A 24,817-nucleotide genomic window follows, 5' to 3' on the forward strand; every position below is an offset into this window, starting at 1 on the left:
AAGCTTAGACATATCACACACACATACTCAGTCGTGTCTGACTCTTTGCTTCCCCATAGACTGTAACCGCCAAGCTACTCTGTCCATGGGGTTTTCCTGGCAAGATTACTGGAGTGGGTTGCCATTTCCTCCTCCAGGGGATCTTCCTGACACAGGTGTCGAACCCGAGTCTCCTAAATCTCTTGCCTTGGCAGGCAGATTCTTTACCACTGCGCTACCTGGGAAGCCCAGATAGATGTATTTTAATATTTTTATGATATATCATATTAAAACTGTAAAATGCAAACTGTTTAAAGTTTCTAGGGCAGATAAGAATAAAGGCGCATTGCCTTCAAATAATTGACAGTTTAAATGAGAACTGATCTCTCAAGAATAGTCACGGAAGTCCTAAGACATCCAAATATACCTTGAGTATATTGGAAGTAAATAGCTGCCAACCTAGAATTCTGTACTTGGGGGGAAGGGTAGAAAAGATCTTTCAAGAATGGAGCTGTGAATTAAAATATTTTCAGACAATTAAAAACTTGGAGAGTCCACTGCAGCCAACAGTCCCTGTAGGAAATTCTTTTGAAATTTATCAGAAGAAAAGTGATAGGGGTAGGTCAGAGATGCAGAAAAAACACAGAGAAGGAGATAGCTACTGTGTGGGAATGTCGACATGAACATTCACTATGTAACAAAGTTAGGACCGATGTCTTATGGGTTAAAAAAGAAAACAAGTTTTAGTTGAACAGAGAAAGCCCTTTTATGAATTTGTCTTTTTTCATGGCAATAAAGGCATGTTTCTCACTGATCCCATGTAATAATAGTTTTAATAAAAATAAATCCTCCCTCAGTGACTTTCTGTTCATTGTACTGCACACATACTGCTAAACATTTCAGTTACCACCTCAATCCTATTAAACAAATTTATAAATAAGGAAACAAAATAGGGAGTTTACATAGTACTTAAATATCCAAAACTACTAAGCAACTGTATCCAGATTTATCTTAGTTTTGTCAGTAAAACTTTCAAAAAACCCATAACCTAACAGCTAGTTTTCCTGAAAAGAATGGGAAATTTTTACTAACAGATATGCCTATATTTTGGAGAGTGAAAGGATTTAAGGCTGTGATAAACAGAAACTTTAGTTCAATAAAGCAACTCTTTCCTGAACTCAAACATAAAAAATAAAAATAAGAAAAAACAGTAATTTCATAGTAATATAGTGATATAATTCACAGAAAAAATAATTTATTTTGTTCAGCAACTTAGGAAAATAGGCAAAAAAAAACTACCCTTGTAAAATATGCATGCTTAAAGTTTGTAAATGTTGATTTTATATACCTAAATCTAAAATTAAAATAGCTACATTGTACTATAAATCAAAATTTATCCTTCAAATATTTAATGAAATTTCTTTCATATTTAGATTAATCTGAGGGCTTTTCACCCAATTCATTGGAATACAATTTAATTATTTTTATTGGTTTATTCTTTTTTTTAATCTTTTAATTTTATATTGAAGTATAGCTGATTAAAAATGTGATACTTTCAGGTGGACAGCAAAGGCACTCTGCTCTACATATACATGTATCTATCTTGCCTTGGTTTATTCTTAAGATGTTGTTTATGATATCAAAAAACAGCATACAAATATTCAAAAAATATACTGCAGTATGTTGGGTAATGATCTGTACCTCACTAAAAAAAAAAAAAAAAGATGTCCATGCCCTAATCTCTGGGACTGTGAGTACATTGCCTGCCAGAGAAAAAGGGACTCTACAGATATCATTTAATTATAAACCTTAAGATAGGAAAATCATCCTGAATTATCCAGAAAGACCCAATCTAATCACCCGAGTCCTTAAGCAGTGAAATTTCTCTGCTGCTGCTGCTAAGTCACTTCAGTCGTGTCCAACTCTGCGACCCCATAGACGGCAGCCCACCAGGCTCCCCCATCCCTGGGATTCTCCAGGCAAGAACACTGGAGCGGGTTGCCATTTCCTTCTCCAATGCATGACAGTGAAAAGTGAAAGTGAAGTTGCTCAGTTGTGTCCGACCCTCAGCGACCCCATGGACTGCAGCCCACCAGGCTCCTCCGTCCATGGGATTTTCCAGGCAAGAGTTCTGGAGTGGGGTGCCATTGCCTTCTCCGGAAATTTCTCTGGTTAGAGAGAGGCAAAAGAGGAGAAAAATATAGCAGAAAAAATAGCTGAAGAGGAAATCAGAGATTTCAAGCTAGAGAAGGATTTAGTATGTCACTGCCATCTCTGCGAGGCAGAGGTCTTAAAGCCGAGGTTGGAGGGAAGTCTCTAGGCAATAATGACAGTGGATAGACAGCAAATAACCTAGTGGATGGAGAGCAAAAAGATGGGATGTCAGTCCTACAACCGCCAGACTCTGGGTTCCACCAACAACCTAAATGAACTTTGAGTAAATTTTCCCTCGAGCTTCCCGATATGAACCCAGCAGAATGACACCTTGATTTTGCTGCTTGAAACCTGGAGTTGCAAGAGGAAAGAGCTGAGCCAGCCCAAGCTTCTGACACACAGAGCTGTGAAATAATAAATCTTAGTTGCATTACGCCATTAAATTGTGGTCATTTGTTATTGCAACAAAAGGTAACATACAAGAAGCAGAACACTTAAACTATAAATGAAGAACAACTGAAGAGAAAAGCAAAACTTATGTAGATATTTGCTCCATATTTGACTCTGAGCTATTCAGCAATCAACACAAGTAGAAAAATAAAACCTAGTTACAAAATTCATAGACATCAATACATAAGATAGATATAAATGAGTTTGTCAGGATTATATTACTATACCAGTAAACTTGGGTGCAATCTCAAAAACGACAGAATGAATTCTGTTCTCTTCCAAGGCAACCCATTCAATATCACAGTAATCAAGTCTTTGCCCTGAACAGTAATGCTGAAGAAGCTGAAGAGTTCTATGAAGATCTATAAGACCTTCTAGAACTAACACCCACAAAAGATGTCCTTTTCATTATAAGGGACTAGAATGCAAAAGTGGAAAGTCAAGACATCCCTGGAGTAACAGGCAAATTTGGCCTTGGAGTACAAAAAGAAGCGGGTCAAAGGGCAAACAGAGTTTTGCCAAGAGAGCGCACCGGTCATAGCAAACACCATCTTCCAACAACACAAAAGAAGACTCCATACATGGACATCACCAGATGGTCAATACTAAAATCAGATTGATTACATTCTGTGCAGCCACAGATGGAGAAGCTGTATTCAGTCAGCAAAAACAAGACTAGGAGCTAACTGTGGCTCAGATCATGAACTCCTTATTGCCAAATTCAGACTTACATTGAAGAAAGTAGGGAAAACCACTAGACCATTCAGGTATGACCTAAATCAAATCCCTTACAATTATACAGTGGGAGTGACAAATAGATTTAAGGGATTATATCTGATAGATAGAGTCCATGAAGAACTTTGGACAGAGGTTCGTGACATTGTACAGGAGACAGGGATCAAGACCATTCCCAAGAAAAAGAAAGGCAAAAGGGCAAAAGAGTTGTCTGAGGAGGCCTTACAAATAGCTGAGAAAAGAAGAGAGGCAAAAGGCAGAGGAGAAAGGGAAAGATATTCCCATTTGAATGCAGAGTTCCAAAGAATAGCAAGGAGAGATAATAAAGCCTTCTTAAGTGATCAATGCAAAGAAATAGAGGAAAACAATAGAATGGGAAAGACTAGAGATCTCTTCAACAAAATTAGAGATACCAAGGGAATATTTCATGCAAAGATGGGCACAATAAAGGACAGAAATGGTATGGACCTAACAGAAGCAGAAGATATTAAGAAGAGGTGGCAAGAATACACAGAAGAACTAAAAAAAACAAGATCTTTATGACCCAGATAACCACGATGGTGTGATCACCCATGTAGAGCCAGACATTCCAGAATGCAAAGTCAAGTGGGCCTTAGAAAGCATCACTACGAACAAAGCTAGTGGAGGTGATGGAATTCCAGTTGAGCTATTCCAAATCCTAAAAGATGATGCTGTGAAAGTGCTGCTCTCAATACACCAGCAAATTTGGAAAACTCAGCAGTGGCCACAGGACTGGAAAAGGTCAGTTTTCATTCCAATCCCAAAGAAAGGCAATGCCAAAAATGTTCAAATTACTGCACAACTGCACTCATCTCACATGCTAGCAAAGTAATGCTCAAAATTCTCCAAGCCAGGCTTCAACAGTACGTGAACTGTGAACTTTCAGTTGTTCAAGCTGGATTTAGAAAAGGCAGAGGAACCAAAGATCAAATTGCCAACATCCATTGGATCATCAAAAAAGCAAGAGAATTCCATGGAAACATCTATTTCTGCTTTATTGACTATGCCAAAGCCTTTGACTATGTTAACCACAACAAACTGGAAAATTCTGAAAGAGACGGTAATATCAGACCACCTTACCTGCCTCCTGAGAAATCTGTATGGAGGTCAAGAAGCAACAGTTAGTACTGGACATGGAACAACAGACTGGTTCCAAATCAGGAAAGGAGTACATCAAGGCTGTATATTGTCACCCTGCTTATTTAACTTCTATGCAGAGTACATCATGTGAAATGCTGGGCTGGATAAATCCCAAGTTGGAATCAAGACTGCCAGGAGAAATATCAATAACCTTAGATATGCAGATAACGCCACCCTTATGGCAGAAAGCAAAGAACTAAAGAGCCTCTTGATGAAAGTGATGAAAGTTCAAGAGGAGAGTGAAAAAGTTGTCTTAAAACTCATTATTCATAAAACTAAGATCATGGCACCTGGTCCCATCACTTCATGGTAAATAGATGGGGAAATGATGGAAACAGTGAGACTTTATTTTGGAGGGCTCCAAAATCACTGATGATGGTGACTGCAGCCATAAAATTAAAAGACACTTCCTCCTTAAAAGAAAAGCTATGACCAACCTAGACAGCATATTAAAAAGCAGAGACATTATTTTGCCAACAAAGGTCCGTCTAGTCAAAGCTATGGTTTTTCCAGTAATCATGTATGGATGTGAGAGTTGGACTATAAAGAAAGCTGAGCACTGAAGAATTGACGCTTTTGAACTGTGGTGTTGGAGAAGACTCTTGAGAGTCCCTTGGACTGCAAGGAAATCCAACCAGTCCATCCTAAAGGAAATCAGTCTTGAATATTCATTGAAGGAGTGATGCTAAAGCTAAAACTCCAATACATGGCCACCTGATGTGAAGAACTGACTCACTGGAAAAGACCCTGATGCTGGGCAAGATTGAAGGCAGGAGGAGTTGGGGACGACAGAGGATGATATGGTTGGATGGCATCAGCAACTCGATAGACATGAGTTTGAGCATGCTTCAGGAGTTGGTGATGGACAAGGAAGTCTGGTGTGCTGCAGTTTATGGGGTCACAAAGAGTCAGACATGACTGAGCTACTGAAATGAACCAAACCAGTTAACTTTCTAAAGAGGACCATAAGAAACAATGTCCTTTCTATATTCATAAAGAGAGTATAAAAGACCATCATAGCATTTTTCATAATTTTCTTAATTGTAGGGCAACTTCACAATACCTTAGCAGTTTGTAGTGGGTGATGCTGGTTTAGTTGCTAAGTTGTTTCCAATTCTTGTGACCCCATGGACTGTACCCTGATAGGCTTCTCTATCCATGAGATTTCCCAAGCAAGAACACTGGACTATAAAGAAAGCTGAGCACCAAAGAATTGATGCTTTTGAACTGTGGTGTTGGAGATGACTCTGGAGAGTCTGTTGGACTGCAAGGAGGTCAAACCAGTCAATCCTAAAGGAAATCATCCCTGAATATTCATTGAAGGACTGATGCTAAAGCTGAAATTCCAATACTTTGGCCACCTGATGCAAAGAACTGACTCACTGGAAACGACCCTGATGCTGGGCAAGACTGAAGGCAGGAAAAGAAGTTGGTTGTCATTTTCTTCTCCAGGGGATCTTCTGGACCGAGGATCAAACCTGTGTCTCCTGCCTTGCAGGCAGATTCTTTATGGCTGTGCTACAATGTCAATAAACACAAGACTTTTCTAATATCTGAAATTTCACTTATCTTTGAGAAATAATTTCTAAATCATGTTCCAAGAAGCACTAATTTTGAGAGATATTATTAAAAGGAGTACCATTGATTAGAACACCATGTACCAGTTACAGATGCCAGGGAAGACTCCAACACGATAGAGGATAGCAAAGATATCACAATGCCAGCTACCAGAAAAGAGGTCCAAACACTTCTGCCCTTTGCATGTTGCCAAGGAGAGCAGAACACAGTCAAATAACGCTTTAACAAGGAAGAGTCACAGCAAGATCTGCACCAATAGAGGCATCAATTCCTACATGGCTGGAAGGTCCTCTTCGAAGTGGAAACAGAGTTAATTAACCTAGCACCCCTCTTTTGATGCGATAGAAGGACCTCTTCTCCTCCTCTATGGAGTCTAAACTACTGAAGCCTGTCTAACATTGACACATATGCTTAGGCATAACAAAGGAGTGCTAGTTGAGCCTGAAATAGGGCAAGACATTACTATTTCAGGTGAGAAAGTCTGCATAGGCTGTGTGGGCACTTTATCTCTAGGTACAGAACTGTTTCAGGCCCAAGATCTATTCTTTTTGTGGCTGCAGAATGGGGAGGGCAGGGATAAAGACTGCCCATGCGAATGCTACCTTTCCCCAAAAATATCCAAAAACCTTTTTCATTAGTCATATCCCTAGGCAAAGGGTATCTCAATTTAGTAAACATATTTTTTTGCTGTAAGACAAATTAAAGTCCTTAATAGGCTAAATATTTACTCTTTAACTTTGTTAGCAATATAATTTTCAGCAACAACAAAAAAAATACAAGAAAAAATTTTCAAAGTAAATTTCTGTGTAACTTAATAAATCAGTCTATTTTAATGGTTTATTAACTGTCACTTAAATTATTTTTTTTTAATGTGGGCAGTATGTAGATAGCATAATTCACTGTCTGCCAATGCCATTCCAATTTCACGGCAGTAAAACCAAATTGCCTTCACATAAAGGCAACGTTTAGCTTTTTACTCTCTATAACTGGCAGGATGGACATAGGAAAAAAGAAATACATCAAGTAAATTCACATGTGGTATTGTTATTAAGCTATAAGTACTTGAAAAAGACTTTCAATTTACAGCTCTGTTTTTCCCCCAGTCAGTCAAGTGAATCTTCCTTGTTACTGACCCTCAAAAGAGTAACTTTGACTTTCATTTAGTAAATTCTGTCATTATTTAACATAAATCAGAGAAATATTCCATTATATTGAGGATCAATTTTAACTTAATCTTTGTCCTTTAATATTATTTTTGACTGGAACTGTAGATATACACTATACCTAACATATGTAAGATATAAATTTATGACCCTGAAAAGCAGTCAATTCCATAATCCTATGACATTGTAAAAGCTTATTTAACCAACTGCAACCCAACCACTGGCAGATGTCTAGATGAAACTAGAAGCTTGTATTTAGGGTTGGGACATAAAATAAATGCAGACTAGAATAAATCAATATGCACAAGCCAGTTTTCCTTATTAAATCAGCAGTGGGAATAGGCAGAAGGTTCAAATTCCACTCAAATTATTAGGTTCAATATCATCTTCTAATAAAAGAAATTTTCCAACCTACTGGTTGGTCAAACTTCCTCACCATTTAAAAAATCTGGTAAATCCTCTTAAAGATGAACTTGATTGGAGTGAACATAAACACATTATTACTAAAGCCACTAAAAGTAAATCAAGGGCTTCCCTGGTGGCTCAGTGGTAAAGAACTTGCCTGCCAACGCAGGAGACGTGGGTTCCATCCCAGAGTTGGTAAGAACCCCTGGGGGAGGGCACGGTAACCCACTCCAGTATTCTTGCCTGGGAGATCCCATGAATAGAGGAGCCTGGGGGGCTGCCGTCCACGGGGTTGCAAAAGTGTCAGACACAACTGAGCAACTAAATCACAAATAGCAAAGAAAAATATCTCAGAAGACTTTCATTCATTTATGAATTTCCAAATACAAAGTCAGAAGGATTTGATACAAGCATCTGGTATAGCAAGCAGGAGAATAGAATATGCTACCCAAGAAGACAAAGATATTATTCAATGGATAGCACCATTTAATAATTTCCATGGGAAGGGATTCAGCAAGGTTTCCCTTTTGTTATATACAAATAAAAAAAAGATTTAAAAGTCTCAGAATTGTCCACAATGTGAGTTTTATTCTAACACATGGCAATCAAGTTCAGGTTTTTGCTGTTAACAACAGAGCTTTGGATATACTGAATCTCTCAAAATGTTATTATTTAAAAATGGATCCATTTAAAGATAAAAAATACCTGCTGCTTTTGAGTTTCTAATCCATATTTTCAGACAGGTAGAGATGTTTGCCTTAGACGAGTTCACAGAAATGGAATATTATGAAATTAATAAAAATATGGAAAATCCAAAACTATCATTTTTCCAGCCTTAACAGAAATTTCTCTTATATGCCTTGTCAGGTTAATTTTAGGATCGGTTTGATAAGCATCATCCATAGAATCTGTTCACAAAGAACTTTAATTCCAATTTAATCATGATATTGATTGAATTTAACACAAAGTGTTTTAAAATAGACTAGAATTATGTTCTACATTGCCTCAAAACACTTTTTTTCTTTTCTTGCCTTTACCCAGGTTCTTAAAGAAATTGATAAATATGCTTTTTACCTAACTAGTAATTCAGAAAACTATGAAATTAGTCTTCCTGAAGGTCTTCACATTAAATTCTCTAATGCTTTCCTAATTACAGAATTCAATTACCCTTTTCTCAGTACTTGTCCTAAGTGGTTATCTTACAGTGTTAATCATTGTCTCTTCTTGACACTCTTTATCCCTCTGATATCCATGATCTTTTATTCCTACTTCCACCACTTGTTATCAAAATCTTTCAGTGGCTTTTTTTCTTAATCCCCCCTTTCCTCTACTAGCCTTGCCCTGATCTAAACTCCTACTAATCATTTCTATTCTATTCAAAATTGATTGTTGAAGTCTTTTCATGGAATTTCCTCTTTGAAGAATGGCAATCCTGGTAATCACTTTTCTACTGAAGAAATTTAAAAAGTGAGACAAAATTGTTTTAAAAAATATTTTGGGGGAAATTAAAGAATGCTTTTGTAGCATTATAAGAGCAATAAATGGGAGTAAATGGAAATCCAGGGAAGTGAGTCCAACATTCAGGATTCTCTTGCTCCTACAGAAGTTACCAACTGGAAGAGGATGGAGGAAGAAAATCAAAGTCTAAGGTCTCCCAAAGGAGTGACCCTGATAAATCAACTCTGAAACTGGACTGAGGATGAAAAGGATACATCCTAAGACTGACAGTGTAAACCAAGTAAGCCATGCTTTGCATACTCTGAAGCTTGGTTTTGAGACAGGTATACAGAAAATACCATGCCTCAAGGTTGAATTAAGGCTATCGGGATTTTTAGAGAGTGATAATGGTAATTTAAGATCTGCTTTGGTGGATTTTCCTAGGACTCAAATTAATCTCTATAGGTTAAACTCTAAAATGTAATATCTATCACACACCTAAAAATCACCAGAAATATGAGAGAAGACTCCATGAGTGAGAAGCAAGATAAATGAAAGGCAACAGAATAGAATCTTAGGTGCTCAAAGATATTGCTATTATTTGACATAGATTATAGATACATATCTTTAAGGTTTTTAAGGAGATATATGCCAACAATAAACTGTGGAAAATTCTGAAAGAGATGGGAATACCAGACCACCTGATCTGCCTCTTGAGAAATTTGTATGCAGGTCAGGAAGCAACAGTTAGAACTGGACATGGAACAACAGACTGGTTCCAAATAGGAAAAGGAGTTCATCAAGGCTGTATATTGTCACCCTGTTTATTTAACTTATATGCAGAATACATCATGAGAAACGCTGGACTGGAAGAAACACAAACTGGAATCAAGATTGCTGGGAGAAATATCAATAACCTCAGATACGCAGATGACACCACCCTTATGGCAGAAAGTGAAGAGGACCTAAAAACCCTCTTGATGAAAGTGAAAGTGGAGAGTGAAAAAGTTGGCTTAAAGCTCAACATTCAGAAAACGAAGATTATGGCATCCGGTCCCACCACTTCATGGGAAATAGATGGGGAAACAGTGGAAACAGTGTCAGACTTTATTTTTCGGGGCTCCAAAATCACTACAGATGGTGACTGCACCCATGAAATTAAAAGACGCTTACTCCTTGGAAGGAAAGTTATGACCAATCTAGATGGCATATTCAAAAGCAGAGACATTACTTTGCCAACAAAGTTTCGTCTAGTCAAGGCTATGGTTTTTCCTGTGGTCATGCATGGATGTGAGAGTTGGACTCTGAAGAAGGCTGAGCGCCGAAGAACTGATGCTTTTGAACTGTGGTGTTGGAGAAGACTCTTGAGAGTCCCTTGGACTGCAAGGAGATCCAACCAGTCCATTCTGATGGAGATCAGCCCTGGGATTTCTTTGGAAGGAATGGTGCTAAAGCTGAACTCCAGTACTTTGGCCACCTCATGCGAAGAGTTGACTCATTGGAAAAGACTCTGATGCTGGGAGGGATTGGGGGCAGGAGGAGAAGGGGACGACAGAGGATGAGATGGCTGGATGGCATTGCTGACTCGATGGACGTAAGTCTCAGTGAACTCTGGGAGCTGGTGATGGACAGGTAGGCCTGGCGTGCTGCGATTCATGGGGTCGCAAAGAGTCGGACACGACTGAGTGACTGATCTGATCTGATGCCAACCTTGGGCTTCCCACGTGGCTCAGTGGTAAAGAATCTGCCTGTTAATGCAGGAGACACAGGAAATGTGGGTTTGATCCTGGGTAGGGAAAAATCCCCTGGAGGAGGAAATGGCACCCTACTCCAGTATTCTTGCCCAGGAAATTCCATGGACAGAGGAGCCTGGAAGGTTACAGTCCATGTGGTCGCAAAGAATTGGACACAACTCAGCAACTTAGCACGCATGAAAAGACACATGCCAAACTTCAGTTTTGTGCTCGAAAATGGTTAAGTTACATTAAAAAAAATTGAAAAAGAACTAGCTAAATATAGAACTGAAAAATATAGTAATTCAGTGGTTTTTGTTTTGGAGCAAGTTAGACACGTGCGAAGCAAAATCAAATGAAGTAGAGTATAAACCTAAAAAAGTCAATCCAGACTACAATTAAGGAGGTAGAGGACAGGAGTGGGGTGAGATGATGAGACAGTAGGGAGTGTAAAAGGATACAATAATGAAGTTAAAATATGTTTAACTAAAGTTTCAAGATAAGGAGGCAGACAGAATGTATCAGAAGCAGAATTTAAAGGGATTAAAGGTAAACATTTCCTAATTGATGAAAGACGTCAATACATAACTTTAAGAAACCCCAAGAATCCTAAGCAAATAAATAAAAAGAAATCTAAAAACAGATGTACCTTAATGAAACTGCAGAAAACCAAAGACAAAACCTTCAGAGTTGCCATAGAAGCTGTAACACTGTTACCTCTCTAGGAGAAAATACTAACATCTTGATTATTTCCCAAGCCTTTTCAAACTAGAGAATTTGACTACAATTGACTAGAGATTTTGCTTTTAAATATTTTAAGTGAATTATATCTAAGTTTATAAAAAGGATTTTAAATCACTCAACCCTCTATTTATATATTAAAATGTTCACATTGCATTTTCATAAGTTGAAAATAATAAAGAGGAACATTAACTATAAACTTAGAGAGAATTTATTTCCTAAATGATTAGATTTTCTAGGTAGTTCAACATTCTTATTTTCCTTGTCTTTACTGGGAAATGAACTAACAACCATTATTAAATGAGATGATAGATGTCATGCAGTGTTATATGTGTCCTATTAAGTGAACTGATATAAATGAACTTGAAAAAACAATCTCCAAACTAGAACAGCAAGAAAAGCACAAGCTTTCCCTTTCTGACCAAAGAAATCAAATTAAGAAAAATGACTGTGTTTAACATCATTGTCAAATATATGTTACATTTGGGTTGTAGAGTAAATTTTGTTAGTCTTTAAAAACACAAAGTTTAAATGTTGTATGACTTACATTTTTTAACATGAAGCTAAATGTTATGGCAAATTGTCCAAAATAGCTCTGCTAGGACATTCTCACTCCAGATCCACTCATTCCATTTCATTCAAGCCCCTATTCTGGCAGAATGATGGAGATTCCTCCAGGGAAGATTCTTTGTACAATATACAGTTCTTTTTTCTGAAATTCAAAAGCTCTGAAATCCAACTGTTGTATCTGGTGTATGTGTGTATTTCTTATTTATCTGTTTACTTTTGCCATAGAATTTAACTAGAATAGACAGAAGACTGTTTATATTTTTCATTTAGACAAAAATTTGCTACAAAAAATATTGCTTGCTATAAAAAATCTTGATTGCTGGACTAAAGGGTGCTGCCATAGACCCCCTTGGGGTGTTCCGTAATAAATGGTATACGTACCTTTTAAAAGCTCTAAAATATACCGATTCCAAAGACATAAGGCATTACGTTTCCAAGAGGGGTATGTAGCAATGGGGAGGATTCGTTGTTGATAAATGTTTATGCAAACATCATCATCTCCAAGCAAGAGCAGGTATGTTCAAAATTAACTAAGAATAGAGCTCTGGAGAGTGCAGGGGCAGAAGACAATGGCATGATATACAGAAAGGACTTTTGTCTCTACAGTTTGCATTTGCCGATAAGACAACTTGCTTAAAGTTTTGTATTTAACAGTGCAAGATAAATATATTTCTAAAAGACATACATCACTGCTATATTTAGAGGATATCTACTCAATAAAAACCATCTTTGGTAGAAAAAAAGACAAATAAGACCTGAGATTTTGTTTCAGTACTTTTTTTTTCTTTAACTTGAACTCAGGGAGATTCCAAAAATATGGGTAGATTGGTTATTATTCTCCATAGGGTGCTAAGCTGGCTATTTTTCTCTACTTTAAACTTTCATACCAGACCCTCTCTTCAGAACTGAGAATCTTGGGCTATGACAATGGAAAATTACAATGTCTCTTTTTCCTACAGTGTTTTCTAAAGTAAAAAAGTTATTGAAAATGGAAATAAACTAAACAAAATAACTTAGACCTTTTTAAAAAAACAATCTAATTACTACAGGAAGCTTTATTTCCTTGTTAATAGAAATATAGGATTAGGAAGAAACATGAGATACCAAATCACGCATTATCAAATATCAATTGAAATATCAAACACACTTTATGAATCTTAATGGAAAATTGGCAGATATTTGTCATATCAATGAAGATGGACCAATAAAGTATGAATAGAATAAAAGCACAAGTTATCAAGACTGGTAAGTTCTGAATTAAATACATTGACTTTTTTCTGTATAAAGAAAATAGTAGGCTATATATACACAACTTTGAAAATAAACTTGTGTTACTAAAACAACAACAACAACAGATAGCAATTGAGAATATCTAATGCTTAAATATGGAGAAGACAATAGAACCCCACTCCAGTACTCTTGCCTGGAAAATCTCATGGACGGAGGAGGCTGGTGGGCTGCAGTCCATGGGGTCGCTGAGGGTCGGACACGACTGAGCAACTTCACTTTCACTTTTCACTTTCATGCACTGGAGAAGGAAATGGCAACCCACTCCAGTGTTCTTGCCTGGAGAATCCCAGGGATGGGGGAGCCTGGTGGGCTGCGAGTCGGACACAACTGAAGTGACTTAGCAGCAGCAATGCTTAAATAAATAATTCGTACTTCAAGAACACTGCAATCTTTGGAATAATAATTCTTTTAAATTTCCAATATAAAAAGACAATAAGCAAATGTATTAGTAAAGAATAATCTTGCTTTTCACAGTATAGTTAAGAGCAGGACAAAGTTATTAAATTATCTTCACAAAGAGATACAGGCAATTTACCTTGAGAAAAATGTTTGTTCCAAGTCAGAAATAAATTACTTCTGAATGGATCTTGGGAGCATTAAGGTAAGTGAAATAAGTCAGACAGAGAAAGACAAATACTGTATGATTGCACTTATATGTGGAATCTAAAAAAATGAACTCATAAAAACAGAGCAGATTGGTGGTTGCTGCATGAGTTGGGGTAGAGGAGAAGAAGTGAAGATTAAAGATATACACTTTAAGACAAAAGATAAATAAATTCTGGGGATCTAATGTCCAGTAATGATGACTACAGTTAACAGTGCTGTATTGTACACTTGAACATTATTCAGAGAGTAGATCTTAAAATTTCTTACTATAAAAAAAGATAACTCTGTGAAGTAATGGATGTGCTAACTAACGTAATGATTATGGTAGTCATTTCATATATATGCTGTACATCTTAAAATTGCCCAATTTTATATGTAAACTATTTCACAATAAAGCTGGAAAAAATCTTGGCTCAAAAAAAGAAGCACGTTAATTCTGACTGAGTTTTTGTTTATATATCTGCACTGTCTTTTTAAAAATTATTTGATATGAAAGAACTGGGGCTTCCCTGGTGGCTCAGTGGTAAAGAATCCGCCTGCAATGCAGGAGACCTGGGTCAGGAAGATCCCCTGGAGGAGGAAATGGCTACCTACTCCAGTATTCTTGCCTGGGAAATCCAATGGACAGAGGAGCCTGGAGAGCTACAGTCCACGGGGTCACAAGAGTCAGACATGAATGAGTGACTAAACAAACAGCATAAAAGAATTAGAGGAAAGCAGACTGGGAAAAAATAACCATCATAAGAAAAATCCCATTATCTTCCTTTTAAGGGGTTAAGAGAAAAATTGAAAGGAAATATACAGTGTATATAATATAAATATTTAATATGGAGATCGTAGGAGGGATGTTGTCAAATTATACTGATCTTTCCAGTTTTATTTTAAAATATTTATTTTTCTTCATGGTTTCTTTCTTTAAACAATCAATATATCTCTGATTTCATGTTACAAAAACATACTGAAATATTTGGTAGGATATTGAAACACTTCCAATCTTCTATAATATTTAGATAAAAAATAACTTAGATATTCACAGATCATTCAGGATAGGCCTATGCTACTGAACTGTTATGATGTTCTGTTATGATGTACTATTATGATGCTATTTGTTGTTGGTGTTTTTGTTTAGTCATCCAGTCACATATGATTTTTTTGTAACCCTATGGATTGGGGTTTTCCAGGCAAGAATACTGGAGTGGGTTGCCATTTCTTTTCTCCAGGGGATCTTCCTGACCCAGGGATTGAACCTGTGTCTCCTGCACTGCAGGTAGATTCTTTACTGCTGAGTGAGCCACTAGGGAAGCTTCATGATGTTATATTTATTTTAAAATGGTAATTACTTTCAAAACAGATATGAGATGTTTTCAAAAACTTTTTTACTATCTTTAAGTTCATTTAACCACAGACAACAGCCTGAAAGTGAATGTTTATTGATAAAGGCATAAAGAAAGAATGAACATGGATTGTTTTTAGACTTTGAGAAGACTTGATTAAAATGGAGTTGATCTTTGAAAAAAAAAATGGGAAAAGTGGTTATTTACATAAGAGAAAATATCACCAAGACATTGAGTGCTAAGCACAAGCATTTAGAGTAGTTTGATGGGAAAACTTCAAATTATATTTACTTTCATCTTTCTCCCCATGTCCCAAATTCATAGAGAAATTCATAGGATTTTATTTTTTTTGGGGGGAAAGACTAATTTAGGCCAATGCTTCTATCAAATAATTATGCTTATCACCTTGCAGCAGTAACTTGGCACTAAGCTACCACCATCAGCCTTCTGCTCTGGGAAAGTCAGTATCAAGGGAATGAGAATAGAAGTAAAGCCACAGCCTGAGCAATAATATTTCCAAAAGAAACATCTAGAAAAGGAAAAATAATGGAGACAGTAAAAAGTATAGTGGTTGCCAGGGATTAGGGAGGAAGAGATGGATAAATCTGGCACAGAGAATATTTCGAGCAGTGAAGATACTCTGGATGGTACTATAAAGATGGATACACGACATGTGTCCAAACTTATAGAATGTACAGCATCAAGTGAAAAGTGAAAGAGGTGTTAGTTGCTCAGTTGTGTCTGACTCTTTGTGATCCCATGGACTGTAGACTGCCAGGCTTCTCTGTCCACGGGATTCTCCAGGCAAGAATACTGGAGTGGGTTGCCATTTCTTCCTCCAGGGGATTTTCCTGACCCAAGAATCGAACCTGGGTCTCTTGCATTGCAGGCAGATTTTTATCATCTGAGCCACTAGGGAAGCCAACATGAAGACTGGGCCCTAATGTAAACTATGAACTTGAGGTGATTGTGATGTGTCAACATGGGTTCATCAACTGTAACAAATGGACCACTCTGCTGGGAATGTTGATAATGGGGAGGCTTATGCATGTGTGAAGGCATATGGGAAATCTCTATACTTCTTAATTTTGCTGTGAACACAAAACTGCTCTTAAAAGATGAAGTTCCTTAATTTTTAAAAAAATCACTCGAGAAATATGGATATAGTTGATATAGTTGGTCTTGTGCAGAGATGTTTGAATTTTACATCCAAACCAAAATGCATTTTTAATTAGAAATGACACTTTTATTGTAAAGGTTTTAGAAGTAAATAAATTATATCAATTTTATCTAATATATCAGTATACTTTCAGATATACATAATTATAAATATTAACAAGTATACAGTTGATGTTTACATATAAAATTTAGTAAGTAATTTTATCTGTAATAGCTTAATAAGTGAGGTATTAAGGCATCTCAGATTAAAATTTGCTATAAAAAGCTTATAAAATAGTTTAACTTCCTCCACAAAGTTCATAGCTGAACTGATACAATAGAGAGTAAACCATCCCACAAACACACACACACAATCATATGTATGGACACACAAGGAAATGATAGCACTTTAATTCATCAGGACTTTAAAATATATTTAGGAAAAAATTGTTAAAATAGAAAAACATGTAAAATATCATGTAAGAAACGAGTTGCCAGTCCAGGTTCGATGCACGATACTGGATGCTTGGGGCTGGTGCACTGGGACGACCCAGAGGGATGGTATGGGGAGGGAGGAGGGAGGAGGGTTCAGGATGGGGAACACATGTATACCTGTGGCGGATTCATTTTGATATTTGGCAAAACTAATACAATTATGTAAAGTTTAAAAATAAAATTAGAAAAAAAAAAGAAAAAATAACAGCTCAAGACACTAAAACAATTATCATGTAAGAAGTAAAATGCTTAAATTGAAAATAGAGTTCAATTCAGTTTACTTCAGTTCCCATCTCAGTTTCAACGAGTCAACTGAGATTTTCATCCAATTCTTTCTTTGATTCTCTCACTGTTTCACTAGTTTGTTATTATTTTTTGTTCATAAGCTTTATCATTTCTGAACCATAAGATAATTTAATGACAATTTGTGTCTGTCCTCTTTAAAGGCAAAAAATAAACCAAAGAATAAAAACTTAAAAGAATGAATATTCACTGTAGGTTAAATTTTATAAAGCAGAAGAAATAAAATAGTCTCATGAGAAGTTGCACAAATTAAAATGTTGAAAACAAGTGTTTAACTTGGATATTACTATTTCTTAGGAAAAAATGTAAAACTTAATTCATAGTGTTCTCAAAATGCAAATTCTATTAAATAATTTTTTGAAGGCTCTTTGGGAAAATGGTAAAAACTTAGTTACCTTCTGCCACTAGATGGAGCCCGGGCATCTATATGGCAAAGTTCTCACCAAGTTTGCATTTGGCTGTATTTGATCACTTAGAACCTGACAAAGAGCAGTTTAATATGAATGGGGGAAGAGGAAATGGGTGTTTTTAGACTGTAGTATCTAGGAAAAATGTGATTTAAGTCCAATTTGACGTTACTTTGTCTCTTTAGAGTCCCTTTTCCTGAATATAGATTCTCCAACACAAAATCCACAGACCTCTTGTGTGCCTGCCTCTCAACATTCTATTTATTCTGCAAAGGCATCTCTAGAGCTATCAACAATAGTTTAAATGTTATTCTAACTCCATTTTTCTCCTTTTTTCTCTGAACCTGTTGATCACATGAAACATTTGTTCTTGATCATGGTCATATAATATCTCTTACATGTGGTTACAATGATTTCACTTAAAGAAGTGGCTTTCTCTCTTGTGAGGAGATGACAAAATTCTAGGATCACCTCTTTAGAATGGATATCAACTTCAAAAATGCAAATAGCCTACTTGAGACAAAGGGACATCGTCCATTTGTTGTGGATTGTGTTTTAGGCCTCTGGGAAGTAAGATAATCACAGAAGGGTTTCTATGTGCAAAAGGTATGGTGAAGAAGAAAATAAAAAAACAAAACAGAGTTTGGGTGCATCCTGCCTTCAATAATCAAGCTTGTCAGAATGCCAGGTATTACTCTGGAATAGATTCAAAAACTGTAGTCCCAGGACTAACATAGGAAAGATTTTGTGAACTGCCAGAAAGTTGCAACTTTCCAGAGAATAAAATTGGTTTTTGTTGTCTCCATGCAAATTATTTCTATTCTTTTTGATCAATCCAGAAAGTTCACAATGTTTATATCTAGTATTTGTAATTTTACTGAGGCAATGTATTGAACCTCCTGTGGCATTATGAAACCCTTGTACAGGAATGAATCACTTAGTCTAAGAGTAGGTCTAGTTAACAGCCTAGAACACACATAGCAACTCAGCTCTGTTCTCAACTTACTATGTATGGAAAAATGTTTTTTGACTCTCCTGACAAAGATCACCTAAATGATGTTTTCTGTTTTATATCTGCAATTATAAGAAAGGACACTAAAAATGAAAAATGCCTGAGGCAAGGGTTCAGAGAAGAAGGGGAAACCAGTGTTGGAGGAGATAGCACCATGGGAAATGGAGACTATATCAGCCACTAAGAAGAAGACCTAAACCTGGATTCCAGACAGAAAAGGAGCAAGTGTGGGGATGAGTAGACTGAGCCCCGGGCTTCTTCCTGGAGCCTCACTTGCTCACAAGGAAAGATAATTTGTTCAGTACTTACAACGTGTCAGCCACTGAGTTAAGGAGGCTGCATATCAATTAATGCACCTCAATTATGGAACTTAGGAGTTCAATGGGAAAAAAAAAGATTAGAAAAGAAACAACTATAGTACAGTGATAGAGGAAATATAAATTATAGTGGGAGACTACAGGAAGGATATCTACCTTTGGGGTATGTATAGTGAATAGCTTGGAAGTAAAAGTGAGAGACGAGAGGCTTCCACATGACCATGATGAGTACTTCTTAAGCTATTAAAAATTTAGAAGAGCAAGGGAAGGGGACATTTCCTATTTCCCTCATGAGTAGCCTATACTCAGGCTAGAGTAAACTATGAAAATTGCTTTCCTTCCAAGAGGAAGATACCAGGATAGTAACTGAAAGAAAAATCTGGTGTAGGAGAACCTAATCAAAAAGGATCTTACTATAGTACACCTGATATCTACAGTCTCTGAGGACTTTAGAAAGGCAAAGGAAATTTACTATGTTTTTATTTCAAAATAGACCATCAATATTCCTTTTAACACTAAGTTTTAGAGTGATTTGTTTCCCAGGAGGCGCTAGAGATATGAGTTTGATCCCTGGGTTGGGAAGATCCCCTGAAGAAAAAAATGGCAACCCACTCCAGTATTCTTGCCTGGAGAATCCCATGGACAGAGGAGCCTGGTGGGCTACAGCCCACAGGGTCACAAAGAGTTGGACATAACTGAGCACACACAGATCCCCCCTTTGAAAGGTTAAGTCATATATCACACTGCTCTTCTGCTCAAAAGTGTCCAACAGTTTGCCACATATCCTTATCCTAGCCAACAAGTCCTGATGAACTCTGTTCCCGTGTTACTTCTTTGATGCACCTTCTACTCCTCTCTTCTTCCACCAGTCCTTTCCATCACAGTGCTTTTCCAGCTCTTCTTTGATTACACCACTCATTCTCCTATAACAGGGCTTAGAATCATCCTATTCTCTCTGCCTGGGTTCCTGGTTCCTAAAATAACTGTATGGTTTGTCCCTGTACCTCCTGAGAGTTTTCTGGAACACTTCATCTCTTGCTATCCTTTTCCCCCAGTTCCCCCTTCACTTTTCTTGTTTTGCTGTTCCTTATATCGCTATGTAACATACTATATATTTTATTATCCTATTTCTATATTCTTTCTTTATCTACTAAAATGGAAGCTCCTTGAGGGCACTGATTTTTTGTTTCTATTGTTTTTTACATATCTTTAGAACCTAAGGAAATTCCTGGCACATAGTATTCCCACTAAGATTTTTTTCAATGAATTAAATTATACCTAATAAGAACAAGTTATTAAAAATCTCAGAAATATAAGAAGAGCAGTGATGAGGACTTCCAGTTAAAGTTTGATAGTGCACAGGTTGAAAATTTCCACAGCTAACCAGAAGTTCCTAAAAGGTATGATGAGACACTGACTATAATCAACCAGCCTGGGGGCAGGTAAACAATGAATACTTGCTTCATGGAAAAATATTTGTTTCTGAAATGAGTATGACAAAACAAATATATGTTTACTTTCAGAGAAGAATAATCTAGCAGCTAGCTGATATCATTTTTATATAGTTACCATTTATTGACACTATGCTGCTGCTGCTGCTGCTGCTGCTGCTAAGTCGGGTCCGCACTTCAGTTGTGTCCGACTCTGTGCGACCCCATAGAGGGCAGCCCACCAGGCTCCCCCGTCCCTGGGATTCTCCAGGCAAGAACACTGGAGTGGGTTGCCATTTCCTTCTCCAATGCATGAAAGTCATCACTATTATCTGTTTTGGGGTCTTCCCAGGTGGCTCAGTGGTAAAGATCTGCCTACAATGCAGGAGTTGCAAGAGATGCAGGATCGACCTCTGGGTAGGGAAGATCCCTGGAGGAGGGCATGGCAACCCAACTCCAGTATTCTTGCCTGGAGAATCCCATGGACAGAGGAGCCTGGCGGGCTAGTCCGTAAGGTCACAAAAAGTTGTACACGACTGAAGCGACTTAGTATGTATGCACACACTTTATCTGTTCTAGATATGTTCTCTTCACTATCCTATTAATCCTCTCAAACCCAGTGTCCCCACATCCCCATTTTACAGAAAAGGGAAGAGTAATTATGGATAGGAAGTGGCAGCTTTGGATTCGAATCCACCTCTGGCAGTTAGGATGTTATCTGTTGCAGAAGTATAAGGGGGATTCATTTCCATGAATGTATTCTCCTAGCTGAGTTTGGTAGAGAGTGAAGATGCAGTTTACTAAAGTTAATGGAGTATGAACCTTGTAGTTAATGTCAGACTGAAAATAAAACAGGATGTATATCTTGTGCTTAAGTGGTTTACAAACTGGTGGAGAGGGAATATCACTAATATTTGGAATTACATAGCACCATTTATTTTTGCTACATTAAATATAATGAAAAATTATAGAACTTCTTAACTGTTTTTGAATCTATTAATTTTTAAACATCACATTCTTTTTACTGTAATCACAATGATAAACTGTATTATTTTACAGTATTATAAAAGTAAAACATCCATCTGCCAACCTACTTACAAATAGTCTAAGAAAACAGAACCTTAGGCTCACAGCTTAATTGTGCTTCACTTAGAACCACTGATAAAAGTTAACTTCCTTTTGAGGAAAGAGAAAAAAATAGGAGCAATGGTCCTGGTTTCAGAAAGGGACTTTTGGTACCCGTTGAATTTCAACCCTAACAATAAGCCTCACCGAACCTCTCCTCTTCTGTTAATTTCAATACTCAAAAGAAACTGGTGACTCTGTAATAGAATCTGTATGTAAGAAATAATTTTGACAGTCATTTATGTTGCAATTTCTATATTATGTAACTTCTAAATTAGGTCATAAAATGTATTACAGCTTCTCTAACCTCTTAGATTGTTCACTCTGGGCAACAGAGGAGTCACATTTTAAAAACCTTTAGACAAACAAGATGAATTTGACAAGGAGAAACTGAATTACAAAGTCCATGACCAGTTTCATCTATTGAGCCTTGGAAGTGAGATCTCTGGTCCTAATCAAGCCTTTAGATAACTTCAACTTCACTCAACATATGACTGCTACTGCAGGAGAGAGAGAGTCCAAGTGAGCATTGCCCAGCTATTCCTTTCCTGAATTCCTGACCAACAGGAGTGGTGAGAATACATATGATTATTATCGTTAAGTCAATAAGGTTTAGGATAACTTGTTATGTGACCAAAATAACTATCACATGAGTGATATATCATATGGAATTTATGAGGATAAAATGAAGAAACATAAACCAGGAGGCTAATATAGTGACCAGCACACAGTAGGCACTATGAAAGATTGTGATAGGTGCTATTATAATTTTGTGTTTCGAGGGGATGGTGCTTAAAAACAGAAAAAGAAAAAAAGATACAGAGGTCATGTCTCAGGACACGCTGTGCTACCACAAGGATTTCTGAAACTTACAGTTAAGACTAAGCGCTTACTAAAATACATCGTCTCTTGTTGGGCAAGCTTGTGTTTTCAGCCCCCTGTTAAGGATGGTCATGTGATTAAGTCCTACCAATGAATGGGAGCACAGGGCATATGCGCTGCCTTCACCACCACCCAAAGCCCTCTTGTGGACAATCTTCTCCTTTCCTTCCATTCTTCCTTCAGAATAGAGGGAAGTGAAACCATAAGATGTAAGGAGCGTAGAGTCCTGAAAGACCACATAAAAGACTATGCACCAAACAAAAAACTGACATCAGTCTTTTCATGAGCAAAAAACGGCCTTCTGTTGTAATCTGCTGATTCTCAGAGCTTATCTGTTGCAGTAGGTAATGTGATATTAATACATGCCTTCACTGGACACTGGTGTCTTCCTCCCTATAAGGACTCCCCTGTCTATCACGAACAGTCTACTCTGTGCCTGGCTGTGGTTTAATCATAGAAAGTCAACACTATATGAGGAAGTGGATGGATTTAGACTGTCAAAAGCACTGCTGAGGTCACGATCTAGTTCACCAGGAACTCTCAATAAGTCACATCTTTAGGGACTGGATTTGGTGTACTTAATTTATATTTTTCTCTAATGGATTCTCTCATTATATCCTCTTTCTGAAATTTCAACTTATTTTTTCTTGCCTGCTTTAGGTCCAGCTTCTGACTCATTTTAACCTGGTATCTTGATTTTTCCACTCACTAGTTGTATGACTCTGGGCAAGTAAAAATATGAAACAAAGCCATTCAGTATATCTCCAAGAATAATTAATACAATATTAGATGAAGAAAATGAAGCCAATGTCCCAAGAGAGTGCCTAGTTCTTAGGAGAGGCTTAATAAATAATTATTACTATTCAAAATAAAATAACTTATCAAAATGACTTACATTTATATTCATTACCAAAATGAAAACATTTTAGTTTTTTGATACATAATGATAGAACTATATTTTCACATCTTGATTCTCTGGTAGATATTACAGAATAATATCAATGTCTCACATTATGGTCTAAATTACACGATGCTTTCTGGGCATATGAAAGATTAGTTCTGTATTCTTTTTCCCTTAGAATCTCTTTGGCAATTTCTCTGGAATCAATAGAAATTCTTGATGCATACTAGAAGGAAAAACTTATAGCCCAAACATACAACCAGAAAATTGAATTTATATTTTACCATAATATCTTATACTAATGTGATGACACAGCTGACAAAATTTAACAAGCTTGCTGATATTTATTTCAGAGCACCACTTTGTGGCCTGAAATAGATACTTATCCCAGCAGGTGTCGAGACTCAACAACAATCCACTTTCAAAGTTAAATGCAAATTACACACTGAAATTCTATAGAGAAAACAACTCTACTCCTTCCTCTCAAAAAACACCTTTTCTGCAATATTCTCTAATGAGAGAGCATTTAGCTGATACAGTGAATGAATTAGGGAAAAGATCCCTCTGGCTTAAAGGAACATCAAAGTCCATTTCATAAATGAGAAATAAAATGTAACTTCCTTTCAACAAAACACCTTGATGATGATTCCTTTACCACATTAACAAGGGGTTTAGAGCACATATTCTCTCTTTGAACTTGGTAGTAAGTTTCCATGTGTTTAGCATGTTGATGTGGCCCTGACAAGTGCTAATGTATACCCTTTGCGTTACTTGATACTCTCTGTTGAGATGCACTACAAATTGAAAAAAAGAGAAGAAAAAACAAAGTTACTGCCATGGTTCAAACATTCACTTGTAAAGATAATAACTACAGAAAACCATCCATATTTAAAGCATACTGATGGGGCAAATTATTTTACACTAATCTAGACATCACAATCAATAGTTAAAAAATACAGCAGTTAAGTATCAGGAAAAGTGGTTAAAGTCATTCTAGTATGTCATTTAATAGTTATTTTGGGGGCAGAAATTCCAAATTGCAACTCTATTTATTCCTTAAATATCTCTTCCTCCAGTGATCTCAATCAGCATATACTATGGACTTAGTATTGTAAATGTCCCATAAAAGTTTTTTGCTGTCAATGATAAGTAAGCCCAAGTGAGTGCAACGGAAGTAAGCAAGTGAACAACACAGAGAATTAATTTCCCACAGCACAAAGAAGATTCCTGGGAACAGTAATGCTCCAAGAAATATAAAGGGAAGTTTCATAAGCACCTTTATTTTCTCTTTTATTTTTTTCATGTAAAGAGCTATGAATAAATAAACTATTTTAAAAGTGGCCAAGGAAAAGGAGGAGAAAGAAAATCTCACAAAGCAAATCTGAAACTTGGAACATCATCTTGAAGCAATATATGGGAATGTAAAATTTCCCATTAAGTTTCTGACAACA

The 24,817-nt window shown here is 36.8% G+C and overlaps 1 protein-coding gene across 6 annotated transcripts in view; it reads right to left on the reverse strand.

Annotated features, from left to right (window-relative positions):
- Window positions 1-24,817, reverse strand: part of AGMO (alkylglycerol monooxygenase) — a 408,240-nt gene that overhangs the window by 137,220 nt on the left and 246,203 nt on the right. Inside the window, exon 13 of one of the 6 annotated variants that reach the window (XM_070787551.1) lies at window positions 1-24,160. This exon is cut by the window's left edge and continues 27,059 nt beyond it. The exons of the other annotated variants lie outside the window; for them this stretch is intronic. Within the exon in view, the coding sequence (XP_070643652.1) occupies window positions 24,134-24,160 (27 nt within the window). The 3' untranslated portion in view covers window positions 1-24,133. The remainder of the gene's footprint in view (window positions 24,161-24,817) is intronic. 6 annotated transcript variants of the gene reach the window in all.

The sequence above is a fragment of the Bos indicus genome, chromosome 4 (genome assembly GCF_029378745.1).
Source record: "Bos indicus isolate NIAB-ARS_2022 breed Sahiwal x Tharparkar chromosome 4, NIAB-ARS_B.indTharparkar_mat_pri_1.0, whole genome shotgun sequence".
In the NCBI taxonomy this organism is placed as follows: domain Eukaryota; kingdom Metazoa; phylum Chordata; class Mammalia; order Artiodactyla; family Bovidae; genus Bos; species Bos indicus.